At 36.3% G+C, this 18920-nt stretch overlaps 2 protein-coding genes across 5 annotated transcripts in view; one reads left to right on the plus strand and one right to left on the minus strand.

The window, feature by feature from the left end:
• Positions 1-9640: 9640 nt before the first annotated feature.
• On the minus strand, positions 9641-11955 carry LOC141392550 (uncharacterized). Its single transcript, XM_073965486.1, has one exon. It carries the CDS (start codon positions 11912-11914, stop codon positions 9641-9643), a length of 2274 nt encoding a protein of 757 aa, XP_073821587.1. The 5' UTR covers positions 11915-11955.
• A 4402-nt stretch (positions 11956-16357) lies between these two features.
• Positions 16358-18920, plus strand: part of spir (spire type actin nucleation factor) — a 261309-nt gene continuing 258746 nt past the window's right edge. For 2 of the 4 annotated variants that reach the window (XM_073971127.1, XM_073971130.1), the window contains exon 1: positions 16358-16495. The gene's annotated coding sequence lies outside the window, so the exon portion shown is untranslated. Of the gene's footprint in view, positions 16811-18920 lie in introns of all 4 variants that reach the window. The other 2 variants (XM_073971128.1, XM_073971129.1) reach the window with 2 other exon arrangements.

Consider the following 18920-nt stretch of genomic DNA (forward strand, 5'->3'; position numbering starts at 1 on the left):
TTTTTAAAGAATATTTTTCACCGACCGTCAAACCAAGAAACGTGGATTTTTTTAAAGAATATTTTTTCACCGACCATCAAACCCAGAAACGTGGATTTTTTAAAGAATATTTTTTCACCGACCATCAAACCCAGAAACGTGGATTTTTTAAAGAATATTTTTTCACCGACTGTCAAACCAAGAAACGTGGATTTTTTTAAAGAATATTTTTTCACCGACTGTCAAACCAAGAAACGTGGATTTTTTTAAAGAATATTTTTTAACGACCATCTGACCAATAAACGTGGATTTTTTTTTCACCCACCATCAAACCAACAAACGTGGATTTTTTTAAAGAATTTTTTTTTTCACCCACCATCAGACCAAGAAACGTGGATTTTTTTTAAAGAATTTTTTCACCCACCATCAGACCAAGAAACGTGGATTTTTTTGAAGAATTTTTTCACCCACCATCAGACCAAGAAACGTGGATTTTTTAAAGAATTTTTTCACCCACCATCAGACCAAGAAACGTGGATTTTTTTTAAAGATTTTTTTCACCCACCATCAGACCATGAAACGTGGATTTTTTAAAGAATTTTTTCACCCGACATCAGACCAAGAAACGTGGATTTTTTTAAAGAATTTTTTCACCCACCATCAGACCAAGAAACGTGGATTTTTTAAAGAATTTTTTCACCCACCATCAGACCAAGAAACGTGGATTTTTTTTAAAGATTTTTTTCACCCACCATCAGACCATGAAACGTGGATTTTTTAAAGAATTTTTTCACCCGACATCAGACCAAGAAACGTGGATTTTTTTAAAGAATTTTTTCACCCACCATCAGCCCAAGAAACGTGGATTTTTTAAATAATTTTGTTCACCCACCATCAGACCAAGAAACGTGGATTTTTTAAAGAATTTTTTTCTCTCACCTTCAACGTGGATTCAAACGTGGATTTTTTAAAGAATTTTTTTCTCTCACCTTCAACGTGGATTCAAACGTGGATTTTTTAAAGAATTTTTTCACCCACCTTCAGACCAAGAAACGTGGATTTTTTAAAGAATTTTTTTCACTCACCTTCAGACCAAGAAACGTGGATTTTTTAAAGAATTTTTTTCACTCACCTTCAGACCAAGAAACGTGGATTTTTTAAAGAATTTTTTTTACCCACCATCAGACCAAGAGACGTGGATTTTTTAAAGATTTTTTTCCACCCGCCATCAGACCAAGAAACGTGGATTTTTTAAAGATTTTTTTTCACCCACCATCAGACCAAGGAACGTGGATTTTTTAAAGATTTTTTTTCACCCACCATCAGACCAAGAAACGTGGATTTTTTAAAGAATTTTTTTCACCCACCATCAGACCAAGAAACGTAGATTTTTTAAAGAATTTTTTTTTCACCCACCTTCAGACCAAGAAACGTGGATTTTTTAAAGAATTTTTTTCACCCACCTTCAGACCAAGAAACGTGGATTTTTTAAAGATTTTTTTTCACCCACCATCAGACCAAGAAACGTGGATTTTTTAAAGATTTTTTTCACCCACAATCAGACCAAGAAACGTGGATTTTTTAAAGATTTTTTTCACCCACCATCAGACCAAGAAACGTGGATTTTTTAAAGAATTTTTTTTTCACCCACCTTCAGACCAAGAAACGTGGATTTTTTAAAGATTTTTTCACCCACCTTCAGACCAAGAAACGTGGATTTTTTAAAGAATTTTTTTTTCACCCACCTTCAGACCAAGAAACGTGGATTTTTTAAAGATTTTTTCACCCACCTTCAGACCAAGAAACGTGGATTTTTTAAAGAATTTTTTTTCACCCACCTTCAGACCAAGAAACGTGGATTTTTTAAAGATTTTTTTCACCCACCTTCAGACCAAGAAACGTGGATTTTTTAAAGATTTTTTTCACCCACCTTCAGACCAAGAAACGTGGATTTTTTAAAGATTTTTTTCACCCACCATCAGACCAAGAAACGTGGATTTTTTAAAGAATTTTTTCACCCACAATCAGACCAAGAAACGTGGATTTTTTAAAGATTTTTTTCACCCACCTTCAGACCAAGAAACGTGGATTTTTTAAAGAATTTTTTTCACTCACCTTCAGACCAAGAAACGTGGATTTTTTAAAGAATTTTTTTCACCCACCATCAGAACAAGAAACGTGGATTTTTTAAAGATTTTTTTTCACCCACCATCAGACCAAGAAACGTGGATTTTTTTAAAGATTTTTTTTCACCCACCATCAGACCAAGAAACGTGGATTTTTTAAAGAATTTTTTCACCCACCATCAGACCAAGAAACGTGGATTTTTTAAAGAATTTTTTTCACCCACCATCAGACCAAGAAACGTGGATTTTTTAAAGAATTTTTTTTCACCCACCATCAAACCAAGAAACGTGGATTTTTTAAAGAATTTTTTTCACCCACCATCAAACCAAGAAACGTGGATTTTTTAAAGAATTTTTTTTCACCCACCATCAAACCAAGAAACGTGGATTTTTTTAAAGATTTTTTTTCACCCACCATCAAACCAAGAAACGTGGATTTTATTAAAGATTTTTTTTTTCACCCACCATCAAACCAAGAAACGTGGATTTTATTAAAGATTTTTTTTTTCACCCACCATCAGACCAAGAAACGTGGATTTTTTAAAGAATTTTTTTCACCCACCGTCAAACCAAGAAACGTGGATTTTTTAAAGAATATTTTTTCACCCACCATCAAACCAAGAAACGTGGATTTTTTAAAGAATATTTTTTCACCCACCATCAGACCAAGAAACATGGATTTTTTAAAGAATATTTTTTCACCCACCATCAAACCAAGAAACGTGGATTTTTTAAAGAATATTTTTTCACCCACCATCAAACCAAGAAACGTGGATTTTTTATACCCTCAGGATTTATGCTAACGAGGGTAATACACTTTCATACGGGAAAATGTACCTCATCGAAATAATGGTTTTAGACCCAAAGTATGTTTGGACGAAATGTGTTTCAGACAATTTGGAGTCGATTAAGCAATGTCCGTCCGTCCGTCTTTCTGTCTGTCTGGCTGGTTGGTGCGCAGGATAACTCTCAAACGGATCATGCGATTCGGTCCAAAATTTGGCTTTCGTAATATTTTGTCCAAACTTAGTTTAAGTTCGGCCCACTCCTTCAGTTACCTCCCCCACAAAAGTTCGAAAATGTTCGGACATTTTGGGCCATTTGGCCCATGCTTTGCACATCGTGAAATTCTACCAGACTTAGGTGAGGTTCTAATATGGACTCAATCGGTCCACTCCTTCGGGTACCTCCTACACAAAATTTCGGAAGAGTTCAGTTTAGGACCTGCTCTCGAATCGCTTTGGAGCGCAAGGTGATTCTCGAACGGATTTGCCGATTCGCCCAAAAATTTGGCCTTCGTAGTATTTTGTCCAAGCTTAGTTTAAGTTCGGAGATGGGTTATATCGGTCCACTCCTTCAGGTACCTCCCCCACAAAAGTTCGAAAATGTTCGGAAAATTTGTGCGCACGGTAACTATTGAAGGGAGTAGCCGATTTGGCCCATGCTTTGCACATCGTGAAATTTCTACCAGACTTAGGTGAGGTTCTAATATGGACTCAATCGGTCCACTCCTTCGGGTACCTCCTACACAAAATTTCGGAAGAGTTCAGTTTAGGACCTGCTCTCGAATCGCTTTAATTTTTGTTGTAACAACTTGTATTCACTGCCGCCCATACGACGATACAAGTTTTATCAGGGGCAATTTCGTACTTCCTGAGAAAATAGCCTGAAAGGTGCAAAAAAAACCCTACGACACCGTCTTTAGTGGTTGGAGCGCAAGATGACACTCGAACGGATTTGCCGATTCGGCCCAAAATTTGGCCTAAGTAATATTTTGTCCAAGCTTAGTTTAAGTTCGAAGATGGGTTATATCCCATATTCCCAGCAGAAGAGTATTGTCGGCGTGGGTGCCGCCGCCCGCGGTTGGCCCAACAAGGATACTGACAATACTCGGTAGACAGAACCCTAACCTCCAGACTAGCTCATGGAAGCTCGTCAGCCACAGTCCGGAGGGGGAGGGTATGGCTATAAGAGTGTCAATTGACATACAAGGGCAGGAATACCTGCGGGCTCGTGAGGGTAAACTGCACTTTGGCCTAGGATGGATAAGGTTCCGTCTAGGTCAAAGACAGTTAGGGAACGACAGCAGCAGCCGCTTCGCATTATGCAGATCAATCTGCATCACTGCAAAGCGGCTGCTGCTGAACTTCTACTCTCCCTCTCGAAGTCTGAAGTTGATATCGCTCTAGTCCAGGAACCTTATTTATATAAAAATAAAGTTGCTGGGCTAAGCGATAGCAATTATACCATCTTCGCCACATCCAGCGGTGACAAGGTAAGAACCTGTATAGTTGCCAAGAAGAATTTAAATTTAATGTATCTCTCCAATTTCAGCTTGGGAGATATAACGGCTGTAAAAATGCAAGATAGGTCACAAAAATCTACCACCTTTGCGTCAATTTACATGCCATATGAGAGCCCTGACCCACCTGGCCAACACGTAGTGAGACTCGTTGAAGAGATGGGCAGCACCTGCCTTATCATCCTGGGGTGCGATGCCAACGCCCATCACTTCCACTGGGGAAGCAGCGACACGAATGCTCGGGTGAGTCCGTTTTCGAATTTATACTTAAATATAATATGAGAATATGTAACAGGGGAAATGAAAGTACTTTTAAAAACAGCATCAGGGAGGAAGTTATTGACATAGCCCTCATTAATAAAGACGAATCCCATATCATTGACTCTCCTCCTTTTTATTGAAAACTTTAGAAAGGCTGCTGGATCTTGGCATCAGAGCCAAGCTTTCAGCCACAGACCTAAGTTCCGCCCAACATGCCTACCTAAAAGGCAAATCGGTAGATACAGCGTTAAACGAGGTAGTAGGATATATTGTGAGAAATATGGAGGGCTCAGACTATACGCTAGCTGCATTCCTTGACATAGAGGGTGCCTTTAATAACGTTAGACTCGAGTCCATACACAAGTCTCTGATAAACCTAGGTGTCTCGTCCACACGTGTCAATTGGATTGATAGTATGCTTAGCAGTCGAATAATCACCACCCCAAGGTGGTGTCATATCACCACTACTGTGGCTTCTAGTGATAAATGAAATACTCAAGGATTTTGATAGGCTGCGTATAAAGACAATCGCATATGCTGATGACGTTGTCATCATGTTTAGTGGGAAGTTTCCACAGACACTATCAGCTTATGCAAGGAGCTCTGGTCAAGTTATCAAGATGGGCACTCAACAATGGCCTCGGAGTGAACCCATCAAAGACTGAGCTAGTTCTATTTACAAACAAAAGGAAGGTCAGACCATTCACCCTACCAGTGCTGGACGGAGTTATTCTTGAACTCTCTTCGGAAGCCAAATACCTCGGCATTATCCTGGACCACCAACTCACGTGGAAAAGGAATGTCGAGGAGCGCACCAAGAAAGGTCTAATAGCTCTATACTCCTGCAAAAATTCCATTGGCAAGAGCTGGGGTCTGAGACCAACGGTAATCCACTGGATATATACGACCATTGTACGCCCAATTCTTACATATGGCTCTCTAGTATGGTGGAATGCTCTCAACAAAGCAACATATCTAAACAAACTGAACAGCGTCCAAAGAGCGGCATCAGCCCTAATCACTGGTGCCATGAGGAGCACTCCACAAGCTGCCCTGAATGTGCTACTGGATCTACATCCGCTAGACCTAGTAGTACAGGAACTGGCAGCAATGAGTGCACTTCGTCTTAAGGAGCTAGGTTCATGGCGCAGTTCCGAACACAGAAGAACTGCAATTCTACGTCTATTCGGACTATCAACGGCCTCGGGGAACATTAGTGATGATATATCACCACAAATGTGCTTCGAGGCAACGAAGGTGCACATACCCCACAGGGATGAATGGACACACAGCAGTCAACCTCTAGATGTTATAGAGATCTATACTGATGGCTCTAAGATGGGAACAGGCACAGGAGCAGTCGTCTACAGCAAATCCCTTGGTCTACGACAATCATTCAAGCTGAACGAATATTGTAGTCCCAGTACATCAAGTCCGCGGCTGTTCTAGACTGCAAACACGCTTTGGAGCCACTAAAATCAATCGTCACCTTGTGTTGGATCCCAGGGCATTGCAACATCGAAGGAAACGAGGCAGCCGACGAACTGGCACGCTGTGGATCGGAGTCACAAACCATTGAAATCGACTACTCCATCAAGCCACCACTGTGCCACTTCGGGAAAACAATAGAGCAAACATGTCGGGAAATTCTGCCAACAATGGCAAAACACGCCAAACTGCAGCATATCAAGGCCAATCCGGCCAATCCCGTCCAAGTCAAGAACCGCCTCACTGCTCTCAATGAGGAAATCAGACCTTAAACTAGCAGTGGGGATCATCACGGGTCACTGCAGAATAGGATCCATGACGAGCAAATAGGAAGCAGACCACACGGCTGACTACTGCAGGCTGTGCAAGGATGAGGAAGAAATAGAAACGATCGAGCACCTTTTATGTCGTTGTCCTATGCTCCTTTCTAGAAGACAATGCACCATGGGTGTGCACACCATCCAATCTCTTACAGCATTCTGCCAAGCAGAGCCGTCGGATCTATTACACATGGCAAAAGGCCTAAAATGGCTCCAACGTGCTGAGAACAGGACAAGCACCATTCCTACACAGTAGCATTGTCAACCACGTCCGAGCTACAACTAACCTCTATTTTCACAACTACAATTTCACTACTTCTATATCTAACTACCACATCTACACTCTCATCTACAATCTCTTTCTACTCCTACAGTTGCATCCGAAAATTACACCCAATCTGCAGACATCGCCTATACATCACTACATCTCACCCGTCATCACCTTCAATACCATCACCACCACACCTGAACTATTGGATTCTACGCATCTACAACCACATCACTCACAAGCTTCGTCTACCCACAACTACTATCACACAACTACATCTCCTTTATATCACAACCACAACTATAATCCGTTTCAACATTCAGGATGATCACAATGGACCCCAAGGTCTCCGAGTGGAGTGGCTGCCATCACAGCAGCTACGCATCCTAAAACCTAACCTAACCTGGGTTATATCGGTCCACTCCTTCCGTTACCTCGCCCACAAAATTTCGAAAATGTTCGGAAAATTTGTGCTCTCGATAACTCTTGAAGGGAGTAACCGATTGGGTCCATACTTTGTACATCGTGAAATTTCTGCCAGATTTAGTTGAGGTTCCAATATGGACTCAATCGGTCCACTCTTTCGGGTACCTCCCACACAAAATTTCGGAAGAGTTCAGCTTAGGACCTGCACTCGAATCGCTTTGATTTTTGATGTAAAAACTTGTACTCACCGCCTTCCACACGACGGTACAACCTTCATCTGGGGCAAGTCCATACTTCCTGAGAAAATAGTCAGAAAGGTTTAAAATACCTTTATGGCACCATGTGTAGTGGCTGGAGTGCACGATAACTCTCGAACGGGTCAACCAAAACGGTCCAAAATTTGGCTTTAGTAATATTTTGTCCAAACATAGTTTATGTTTGAAGATAAAGCCATATCGGTCCACTCCTTCAGGTACCTTCCCCACAAAAGTTCAAAAATGTTCGGAAAAATTGTTCGTACGGTAACCCTTGAAGGGAGTGGCCGAATTGGTCTATACTTTACACATCCTAACATATATCTACCAGATATAAGTCAGGTTCAAATATGGACTATATTTAACCACTTCATCCGGTACATCCCACACAAAATTTCGGATAAGTTCACTCTAAGACCTGATATCGAATCACTTTGATTTTTGTTGAAGCAACTTGCATTCGCTGCCTCAATTACGATGGTAAAAGTTTTTTGAGGGGCAAATCCATACTTCTTGAGCAAACAGCCCGAAGAGAGTCGGCAAAGCCGACTGATACTTTTTTCACTTGTTATATTTTATATTTTTAACTAGCTGAACCCGGTGGTCTTCGCTACCCCGCACCACATTTATTTGTAGGCCAAATTCCGTCACACATTCCAAAATTCATTGAAATCGGGCTATATTACGTGTTTGGTGCATCAAATACTTTAAAACGGACGAAAGTATATGTGGGGGCTATGTACATCCAAACCTGAACCGATTTCGATATATTTTGGCACATTTAGTTACACGCCAAATTCCGTCACACATTCCAAATTTCATTGAAATCGGGCGAAAATATATATGGGAATTATATCCAAGTCTGAACTGATTCCGATATATTTTGGCACATTTATTTGTAGGCCAAATTCCGTCACACATTCTAAATTTGGAGACTGTATCTGTAACCGTTCTATAGATATGTGCATGTAAAGTTTACATTTTTGGAGGTACTTTCGATTCTGATGCTATATCTCCTTGAAAATTTCAGCAAGGTCGGTTCAGCGGTTTTTGAGTCCATAAATTTCAAACAAACATACAAACATTTTCTACTTTATATATATATATATATATATATATATATATATATATATATATATATATATAGATTTTTATATTTTACATTTTATATTTTGAAGTTTATATTTTATATTTTACATTTCAAAATTTATATTTTATATGTATGTTATATTTTATATTTTACATTTTATATTTTACTAGCGGACCCCGTCTGCTTCGCTAGACGTTAAATCTGAATTTGTAAACCGTATCGGGTACCATAGAAACATGTACAACCACGTGAACGGATACCAATATGCAGATGCTGAAGAAATCGAAATGTATGCGAACGAATCAATCGATCAAATTAATCGAATAACTACAAAAACACCAAATTTTTCTTTTAAATTAATTTATTGTAAAGCTCTTTGGTAAACAACATTTTTGGTTTTACCATTAGGTGCGTACACAAACAAATCTGAAGGTTTCCCTACACGTGAACAGGCTACATACAATTGTCCATGTGAAAAACAATAATTCTCTAAATTTAAACCACACGCTTGCAATGATTGTCCTTGTGATTTGTTGATTGTCATAGCAAAAGCAAGTCGAATTGGGAACTGCAAACGTTTAAATTCAAAAGGCATGTCTGTTGGTATTATTGGAATACGTGGAATTAAGACGTCTTCACCTTTAAATTTTCCGTTCAAAATAGTGGCTTCAATAACATTGGTCATTAATTTCTTTACCACAAGTCTTGTACCATTACACAATTTTGGTTGATTCAGATTCCGCAACATAATAATAGGTGCTCCAACTTTCAATTGTAGATTGTGTGGTGGAAGTCCTGGTAGATCAAGTGAATTTAAAAATTCTGTGGGATAATTGACCACCTCATCTTCATTCATAACGGTGTCCACTGATTTAAATGTGAATAATTGGCCTGGTATCTCCTTTAAAACAGCCTCATTAATTTCACTGACATCTTTATTTTTTGCCGCTAATATAGCTCGTTCACTCAACCAACTATGATTTTTGTGTTGTTGTGCAATATCTGGAAAAACTCTTTCAATTAGCTCTTGTTTTGATTGAATGATGCGACAAAAATCAGTTGGTAGCGTGATTAGCCCTGTTTCATTATCTATCGGCATTTTTCCATCTCCAATTTTTAGCAACTGCTAAGAAAATTCAGCAGCCGATACGTCGTTTTGTAATTGAACACGTACATTTGTTGTTAGCGTTAATTTCTTTACATATTTCCACAAAATTGAAGATTTTAAAGACGCGTTCAATTCGTCAGCAGCAGTCGATCGGGGAATGACAGGTAAAGTTTGTCTAAAATCCCCTGCCAACAATACCAAGGCTCCACCGAATAATTGTCCATTCGTTCTTAGATCTTTCATGGTTCTGTCAAAAGCTTCCAATGATTTTTTATGTGCCATTGGACATTCATCCCACACGACAATAGCACACTGTTGCAAAACTTTTGCCATTCCAGATGACTTACTGATATTACATGTGGGATTCTCATTGAATTTCATATCCAAAGGCAGCTTAAGTGCGGAATGTGCTGTTCTACCACCATCTAACAATGTGGCAGCTATTCCAGATGATGCAAGAGCCAATGCTATCTTATTTTGTGAACGGATTGTTGCCAAAATTATTGAAATGAGGAATGTTTTCCCTGTTCCACCAGGTGCATCTAAAAAATAAAATCCACCGTTATTATTTGTAACTGTTTGCATCAGTGTGTTGTAAATGTTTCTTTGCTGTGCATTTAACTTCGGCAAATTTGATTCAACAAATGCACCTAACTCATTAAAGTCAAAATTATGTTCACGTTGCAAATCTCGGTTTAACAGATTGTGCATTGGGCGGTTTGGCGATACCATACCCAATTGTGATAATGCTTTATTTGCAATTGCAAGACAAATGTCTTCAATCATTATCAATGCTTCATTGTGGATTTCTGATGACATTGGATAATTCGGATTGAAAGTGGATCTACGCATTCGATTCAAAATATCCTCACACATAAAGTCTGCATAATTTCTCCATAATTCAAGAGGATTTGATGGACTACATGTTGCTATTATTATAGAAAATAATGTCCTAATTTGATGAGGTGGAGCAATAATGGATGATTCGGCAAGTGTAGCATCCCAATGAGTGTCATCCTCAAGTAAATGCAATTGTTGGCATGCTTCGCGAAATGTTGCACACATAAGTCCATGAATTGTCTTTAAATTATCAAATGATGTTGGTCCACGAACATTGATCAATAGTAATCGTAAATAGAAACATTCATTATGATTGGGATGAACTGTATATAGCCGTCCTAATGCATCTGTTGAAAACAGATTTGTATGACCTTCAACTGGTGTTCCTTGTTTACGCCTTTGAAAAACTTTTAGTGATTTATTCCACGTGTAGTATTTTGGAACTTCATAATACAACAATCCTCTTGCAAAGGTGTCACTTTCGCATAAATTAAAAAAAGCGGTCAATGTTGTAGGTGGTGGTGATGCTGCTCTTTGCAATGCAGTTTGATTTGTAAAGTACACACGTTGACCATTTTCAAGATGTACCGCTAATTGAACAACAGTGGGGTGTTTATCATGGATTGCGAATGAAAAAATCCGCCACACAGCTTCGTTAGTGCTAACGAATCGTCCTAATTGAAATTGAGTTATTTCATCATTTTGATTGGGGTCAGCTACACCAAAAACAGCCATATCGCTTCCTTTGTTTATGTATTTACAAATATATTTAATGGATTTTACTGAATTGCAAAATTCAACGTTGATATGAGCTTTGAATGTCTTCGATAACAGCGGGGAATAAGGAACGATCCATCGATTGTCAACTTCAACTTCCTGATTTTGAATATGCACAGTTGTCGATTTGCCATTATCATCAGTAGATCGTCGCCTATATAACGGATAACCATCATTGCCGGTAATAGTTTCAGCAATCAAATCTCTTGGATAACGTTTAGAACATTTTCCGTCAACCATACACGGCGAATTGATATTTAGTTGTCCACACGGACCGTGTATCATATTTTTGGTGACAACTTCAAATAATTCTGGATCGGTAGCTTGATCAGGAATTTCGGCGGATATTATGGCATCAATTTCATCCTGTCTTATTTTATTCACGTTCCAAATTAAGATGTGAGCATGTGGAAGACCTCTTTTCTGCCATTCTACTGAATACATCCAGCATCGTACTTCACCAAACACCTTATGTTTCACAATCATATCCATTAAAACTTTTAGCTTCTGTTTGAATACGCGTGCCGTTATATCGTGCCGATCTATAGGTGTTTGACCTGGCAATAAATGTTCTTTAATTTCGGTCCACTGTGGATTGCAGGTGAACGTTATAAACAAATCCGGACGACCGTAGTTTCTAACATAAGTCATTGCGTCCTGTGCATACTCATGCATATGTCGTGGGCTACCTGTATATGAAGACGGCAAAATTGTTACCGAACCAATGTCATTTGGGTTAATATTAGCATCATTGTTCACAGCGTCACGCAAATGTATATACTCCTCCACACGTAATTTTGCTTGATTAAATCGAATATAGTTTAAGCGCTCAGATTCAATTTTGGCATACATGTCAACTACATATTGATGAAACAATCTCTGACATTTCAAAATGTGATTATTCTCATTCCTACGTATCATTAATCTGTATGCATAATAGTTCATTGCACTGACCTTTTTGTTTGTTTCCAATCCTGAAATTGAATTTTAAAGAACCATTAAAATTTTATTTGTATTCCCTCCACCATATTATGGACGGTATATAAAGATTGTCATTCCTCCTGTAACTCCTCAAAATAATCATTTTAAATCCCGCAAAGTATATATATTCCTGTAGTGCGATTCTCTAACTCATTTTTTGAGTTACCGACAATTGTCGGTAAAATTAAAACGCAAAATTATGCATGAAAACTTCAAATATAAGTTGACAGCACTCTTTCTATCGGTGGAACTTAGCGATAACATTACCGAAATATTTCAACTCAAAAAATGAGTTAGAGAATCGCACTACTGATCAGCGTGCAATTCAACATCGATATAGCCAATTCTACCTTTGAAAATGACTTTAGCTTCCGAACAGATTGAAGAAGGTCAATAAAATTTTGTAGGAATTTGTAGGCGCGAAAAAACTTTCCCTATGTTGGTCTACGTTTTGGCATAGTCCCTATACAAAGTGACGCGTCGATGTTTTAAGGCATTTTGAAGGTATTGGCCCCATTTGCACACCGAATAGGTTGTACTTTGTTATTTAGTGATTCCATAGGCTAAAAATCATTTCTACTAAAATTTCTTATATAGATCCACGTTTTGGTATATCCACATATAAAGCGACGCGTCACTTTACGGAATTTTGAAGGTATTAGTCTCATTTGACAACCGAATTGGTAGTAATTTCCACATTTGGCAAATTTCTCCACTAAAAGTGTTAGATATGGATATACGATTCAATAACACCCCATAAGCGGTAACTCGATATCTTTGTTTTTTTTTTTTTTGTCTCATTATACTATCAAAATGGCTGAATTTGGTGTTAGTCTTCGATTGGGGTTTTCCCCAGTAATTTGTTGATCTAGGTGCACGTTTTAATATACTCCCCATAGAACTGTACCTCCCGATGTTCGATATTTGATGTCACACACATTAGTCATTCAGTCTCCATTATAACTATTAGATATTGGCAAAGGTCCACGTTTTAGTATATACTTTCATAACGGTCCCGCCCGATGGTGTAGTGTATAAATGATCGGCCCGGCCGAACTTTATGATGTTTCAGTTGTTATTTGTAACGTTATATTTTCAGTTATTACCAGTTAAAGGATCATGCATTCTGACATTGATATTATAACCGTCTTCACCTTCCCAAAACAAAATTGGATATTGCAAAGCATCGTAACAGCGGTGAAGCTCAGAAACGCGTTGAAGTTGATCATTTCTGCGATGAATAACAATATCTCTTTGGTGAAACTGTTCTCCAACAATTACAATTGCCACATCGTCGATAGTCGGTGCATTGAATCTTCGTTCATGTTGCCCAACCGGTGTTTTATCAGCTCTAATAACAATTCTGTGATCATCAGATGGTATTCTATTCAATGCCGTTTTAAACAATCTAACTAATTCATTGTGTTGATGAAATAGATCTTGCAGTTCTGAAACTATCTGTCTTCTAACATTTGCAAAGATAGAGCATCGTTGATTTAGTTCTTCGGCTTGATTTCCAATAAAATATATTTGCAAAAATTGATAATTGGCATCAGCAAATGGCAACAATGACCCCACTTGATGATAAACCTGACCTTGAATCTGCATTAAAGAATAATAATCAGAATGAGAATCACAATAATTGCACATTTCTCAGAACTAATTAATTACCTTAAATGTTGGCATGAAATTGCCCTCACTAATTATATTTGTTGCGCCGAAAGAAGTCATTTGGAAACTGGAATTGTATGACTGAATATTCTTAAGAAAATGTTTCGATTCTGGTGTTGTACCCGAAACTAACGTTCGTAATGGTTCTGGTGGTTGATTTAAGGCAGGTAATTTAACTTTACCATTTGCACAACATAAACCTGGCGCTTCCGTTTTGAATTTAACTGCATTGCAATGTACACAAAAGTTGTTCATTGTTCCAATCGCAACATCCGGAAGCGAGCTATAATCAATCGTGCTATCATAATTGAATGCCGCACGATTCAATTCTAATCTAACACGCGATTGTCTACGTACTCGTTGCGACAAATTGTCCAGATATGATCGTCCACCTGACCGATTACGTCTCATTCTTTCTCGATCTTCGATATTCCGTACTTGTAGCTGTTCTTCATTTAATCGAGAACGCGATCGTGCCATTCGTTCTTGTGCAGCTTGACTTTGTTGCGAACGTTCTTCATCGCTTAGTGCAGATCTTACGGCAGCTGTTAATCTCGCACTATTCGTACGTCGACCAAAGTTGTGATTTCTACTTCGTCTGGGCATTCTATTAAGATTGTTGTTTTGTTGTTGTTCACAATAAATCGGATATTTCAATGAATGTTTCCCTTCTATAATTTGTAATACGTATTACAAATGTTTCCAATTTTGACAGTTATATAAAGAAAAAATTAGGAAGTACGCAGACACACATAAAAATTAAACTTTTCATCTATGACATTCAGTATTTTATACATTTCCATTATTTGAAAGGAAACACAATTAGAAAAACATAAACTTTTTGGAATGTTAATTGAATTTATATCGGCTACTTTTATAATTGTATGGTTTATATATTAAGAAATGTGTTGTCACTTTTGCATTACCGTTAAAAAGTTCCCGCAGGGATTGCATGCAACATTTCAATTGCAGTTATTTCTTTTCATTCTTCATTAAGAAGGGAAATCTTTCTGAGAAAGCTATATATATGGTTTTAGGTGTATCCAGTACATGAAATCGGCTGAAAAATATATGTGGGCGCTGTATTCAAATCTGCACCGATTTCAATATAATTTGGAAAATTTATTTCTACTCCAAATTCTGTAACACGAACCAAATTTCGAGTGGTTGGTACATCAAATACATGATATCGGCCAAAAATATATATGGGAGTCATATACAAATCTATACTGATTTCAATATAATTTGGCATACTTATTTCCACATCCAATTTCGCCACATATACCAAATTAAATAGAAATTGGATAAACACTGCATGATTCGTGCAGCAAATACCTGAAATCGGCCGAAAATATATATGGGAGCTATATCCAAATCTGAACCGATTTCTATATAATTTGGTACGCTTATCTCTACGTACAATTCCATCACACATTCCAAATTTCATAGAAATTGGATATACATAGCGTGTTTGGTGCATCAAATACCTAAAATCGGCCGAAAATATATATGGGAGCTATATCCAAATCTGAACCGATTTCAGTATAATTTGGCAAATGTATTCCTTGAACAATTTCCATCACACACTCCAAATTTGGAGGCAATATCCTTTACCGTTCTATAGATATTCGCACTCATCATATATATTTGTTATTGTACCTCCGAATCAGATGCTATATCTCCCGATGAACGTGGAATTTCAAGGATTTATATAGCCAATGTTACTTTCAGGCGATGTACTAATAAACGCTGAACATTTTTCTTCAAAATATATTTTTTGCAAATATCCGCGGATTTTTTCGCGATATCAAAAAATAAAATATGTCAAAACCTTCCTTAGATAAATACAAATATTTTAGAACAAACGCGGAACAAATCGGTTGTGAATTGGTCGAGTTTTTGATTCACGAACGAACGTCATTTCGGTTTTATATAATAGATTTTTTGTGTTTTATATTTTTTATATTTCACATTTTATATTTCAAATTTATATTTTATAATTTATATTTAATGTTTTATGTATTATATTTTATACATTATATTTTATATGTTATAATTTATATCTTATATTTTATAATTCATAATTTATATTTTTTATTTTTATTTTACAATTTATATTTCATATTTTATATATTATATTTTATATTGCCAAGCGGCAACACTGCCTCTGTAGGATTGTGTACAATGAAATAAAAAACATAACCGGCAATAATTTCCATTTCCTGTTAACTTTGCATTGTTTACAAATGTTAACAGCGGAAAATAACATAATCGAGAGAGAATTTCAACAAAAGAGCGAGAGAGAATACCATTTCCTCTTCGGTGGGTTTCGTTAAGTCGCTCTCCCTTATGCACTTAACGAAACACGCAATGTTTGAGATACTATTGTTAGTGTGTGTGTGTGTCGGTATGTTGCCGAGCAACAGAGTCAGACAGCAGCAATATTTGACTGGAGGAAATTTCTTTGATTCAGTTTCATTTTGCAAACAAAACGTAAACATTTGAAAAGCGGTTAAATGAAGGAAACGCGCGAGTTTATCGTAAAGAGTGATAATAACAACAACAATAAAGCCTAAATGCAGTCACTTGTTTTTATTTTGAATGGTTGGTTGTTGTGTTTTTGTGATGGATGATGTTGATAATGATAAAAAATTCAGTTTATATTTTTGTTTTTGTTCTTCCCTTGAGTGAATAAAAAATTCTTTAAAAAGAAAACAAAACGAAGAAAATAGAATAATCAAATATTGTTTGTGTTGATGTTACGCTTGGTGTGAAATTAATTAAGAAAAATAATAAAAAATTATGATGAAGAATAAAAAAATTGAAAACAAAAAACAAAACAACATAACTGATGTGTTAATCCCCTTTGTGGCGGCCACCTACAGAGAGAGTGAATAGATAATAAAATTTTAATGAAAAGTACATACTACATAATTTCTAATTAGAATACTTATTTCAATGGAAATGATAACAAGAAAATAAACAAAAATGTGAGAGCAACAACTTGTGAATTGCTAAAAGTTTTAAAATATTTTAAATAAAAGTTCACAGTTCTTTAGTTTAAGGAAACCTCAATGAAAAAAAAAATTGTGTCACAAATCCTAAAGAAACAAAATTGATTTTTTAAGCCAAAACAAATAAGAAAACATACAAGACGTCCAATTCGGCTTTGCCAAAGAACCTATAAAAACATGTGTATGTGTTTGTGTGACTATGTGTGTGGTGCAATATGTGCTAACAACCCCTTAAAATAAGTTGTTGTTTTTTTAATCCTTGTGACTTCATTTTGTGTGATTCATAACTAAACCAAAAATCAAATAAGAAAAATTAGCACGATAAAGGATAAATGCAGTCGACTTACAAATTTACGTGAAAAAATACATGATTTGTATCTTTAAAAACTTCGTTGAACTAGAACAGAAAGTTTCAAGTGTTACAGTGACCTAATCCGCAAAATAAAAAAAAATATATTAAATATATATTATTATACTACTGAAAAAAACTACCTGTCATTTGATACCCCACACTACTTAACATTATTATGCACCGGTTTCATTCACTACTGTTGTACTTTTTATACCCTCAGCTTTTAGTGCCTCATCGAGTATGTTTTGAGCAAAATCCTTTTAAGATAATTGGTAGTCGATTTAGAAGTCAGTCGGGTTAGTCAATCTCGAAGGTTTACTTCCCATTTATTTAGTTGAAACTTAGAGGGTTAAATTTTTTAAGAAAAATAGATTTCGGATGGAAAAATGTGCGTTCTTGAACGATGTCTAAAAACATTGTGGAATATTAAAGGGGAATCTTTTGAATAGAAATTATGCATAAGAAAATATATGGGGATTTCTGAGTGAAATCGGACACTTTTTCAAAGTGAGGTTTTTGTTTTCCTTTATTTTTTGCTGTGGTGATGCTGCTCATTAGCAAAACATTTTAGTATATTTTCAGATTTTTTTTTTTTTACTAACGGTTCCAGAGATATCGCGCCTTGAAAAAGTCAAATTCTGTAAAAACTACATGCAAAGAAATACTCATAACTTCATTAATATTGGTCCAATTTAAAAAAAAACTTTTTTGTATGTTTTGTTGTTTTATCAGCTATTAAATAAAATATAGCAAAAAAATTTGCACAGCGGGCTTGGACGCTATTTTCGCGATTTAATATTTAAAATCAAATTTTAAAGATGTTCCACCCCTTCGGTTTTCTTTAAATTTGTTTGTATTAAAGTACGTTCAAATACAAAAATTTTAAGTCCTATGTGGTTATGGGGTTCGGACGATTACTATTTTTTCTGATTTTTTTAAAATTTGTCAATTCAATTTTCCCTTTATACCTTTGTGCAAAATTTATTATTTTATTAAAAAAATAAAAGTTTAATTTATAAATATTTGTTTTGATTTTATATTTATGAATTTATATCAAACATTTTAAAAACTGCGTCATTATTTGATTTTGAAAATCCATCTGCGAAAATTCCATTAAAGCCCACTGTTCATTTTTTTCTATTTTTAATGATAAATATATAATATATAATGATAAATATGTACTCTTAGCTTCAAAAATACAGGAAGTACAAATGTTGGACAAAGGTATTAAGGAAACATTGTATTGACAAATTTTAAAAAAATTCAGAAAAAATAGTAATCGTCCGACCAAAAAAATTTAAAGAAAATGGAAGGGGTCGAACGTCTTTAAAAATTGATTTTAAATATTAAATCGCGAAAATAGCATCCAAGCCCACTGTGCACTTTTTTGGCTATTTTTTATTTAATAGCTGATAAAACAACAAAACATACAAAAAAGATTTTTTCAAATTGGGCCAATATTAAAGAAGTTATGAGAATTTCTTTGCATGTAGTTTTTACAGAATTTGACTTTTCCAAGGTGCGATATCTCTGGAAAATCTGAAAATATACTAAAATGTTTTGCTAATGAGCAGCATCACCACAGCAAAAAATAAAGGAAATCAAAAACCTCATCTTGAAAAAGTGTCCGATTTCACTCAGAAATCCCCATATATACCCTACA

This window comes from Musca autumnalis, unplaced genomic scaffold, assembly GCF_047663935.1.
Source record: "Musca autumnalis isolate F117 unplaced genomic scaffold, ASM4766393v1 scaffold_2, whole genome shotgun sequence".
Taxonomy (NCBI): Eukaryota; Metazoa; Arthropoda; class Insecta; order Diptera; family Muscidae; genus Musca; species Musca autumnalis.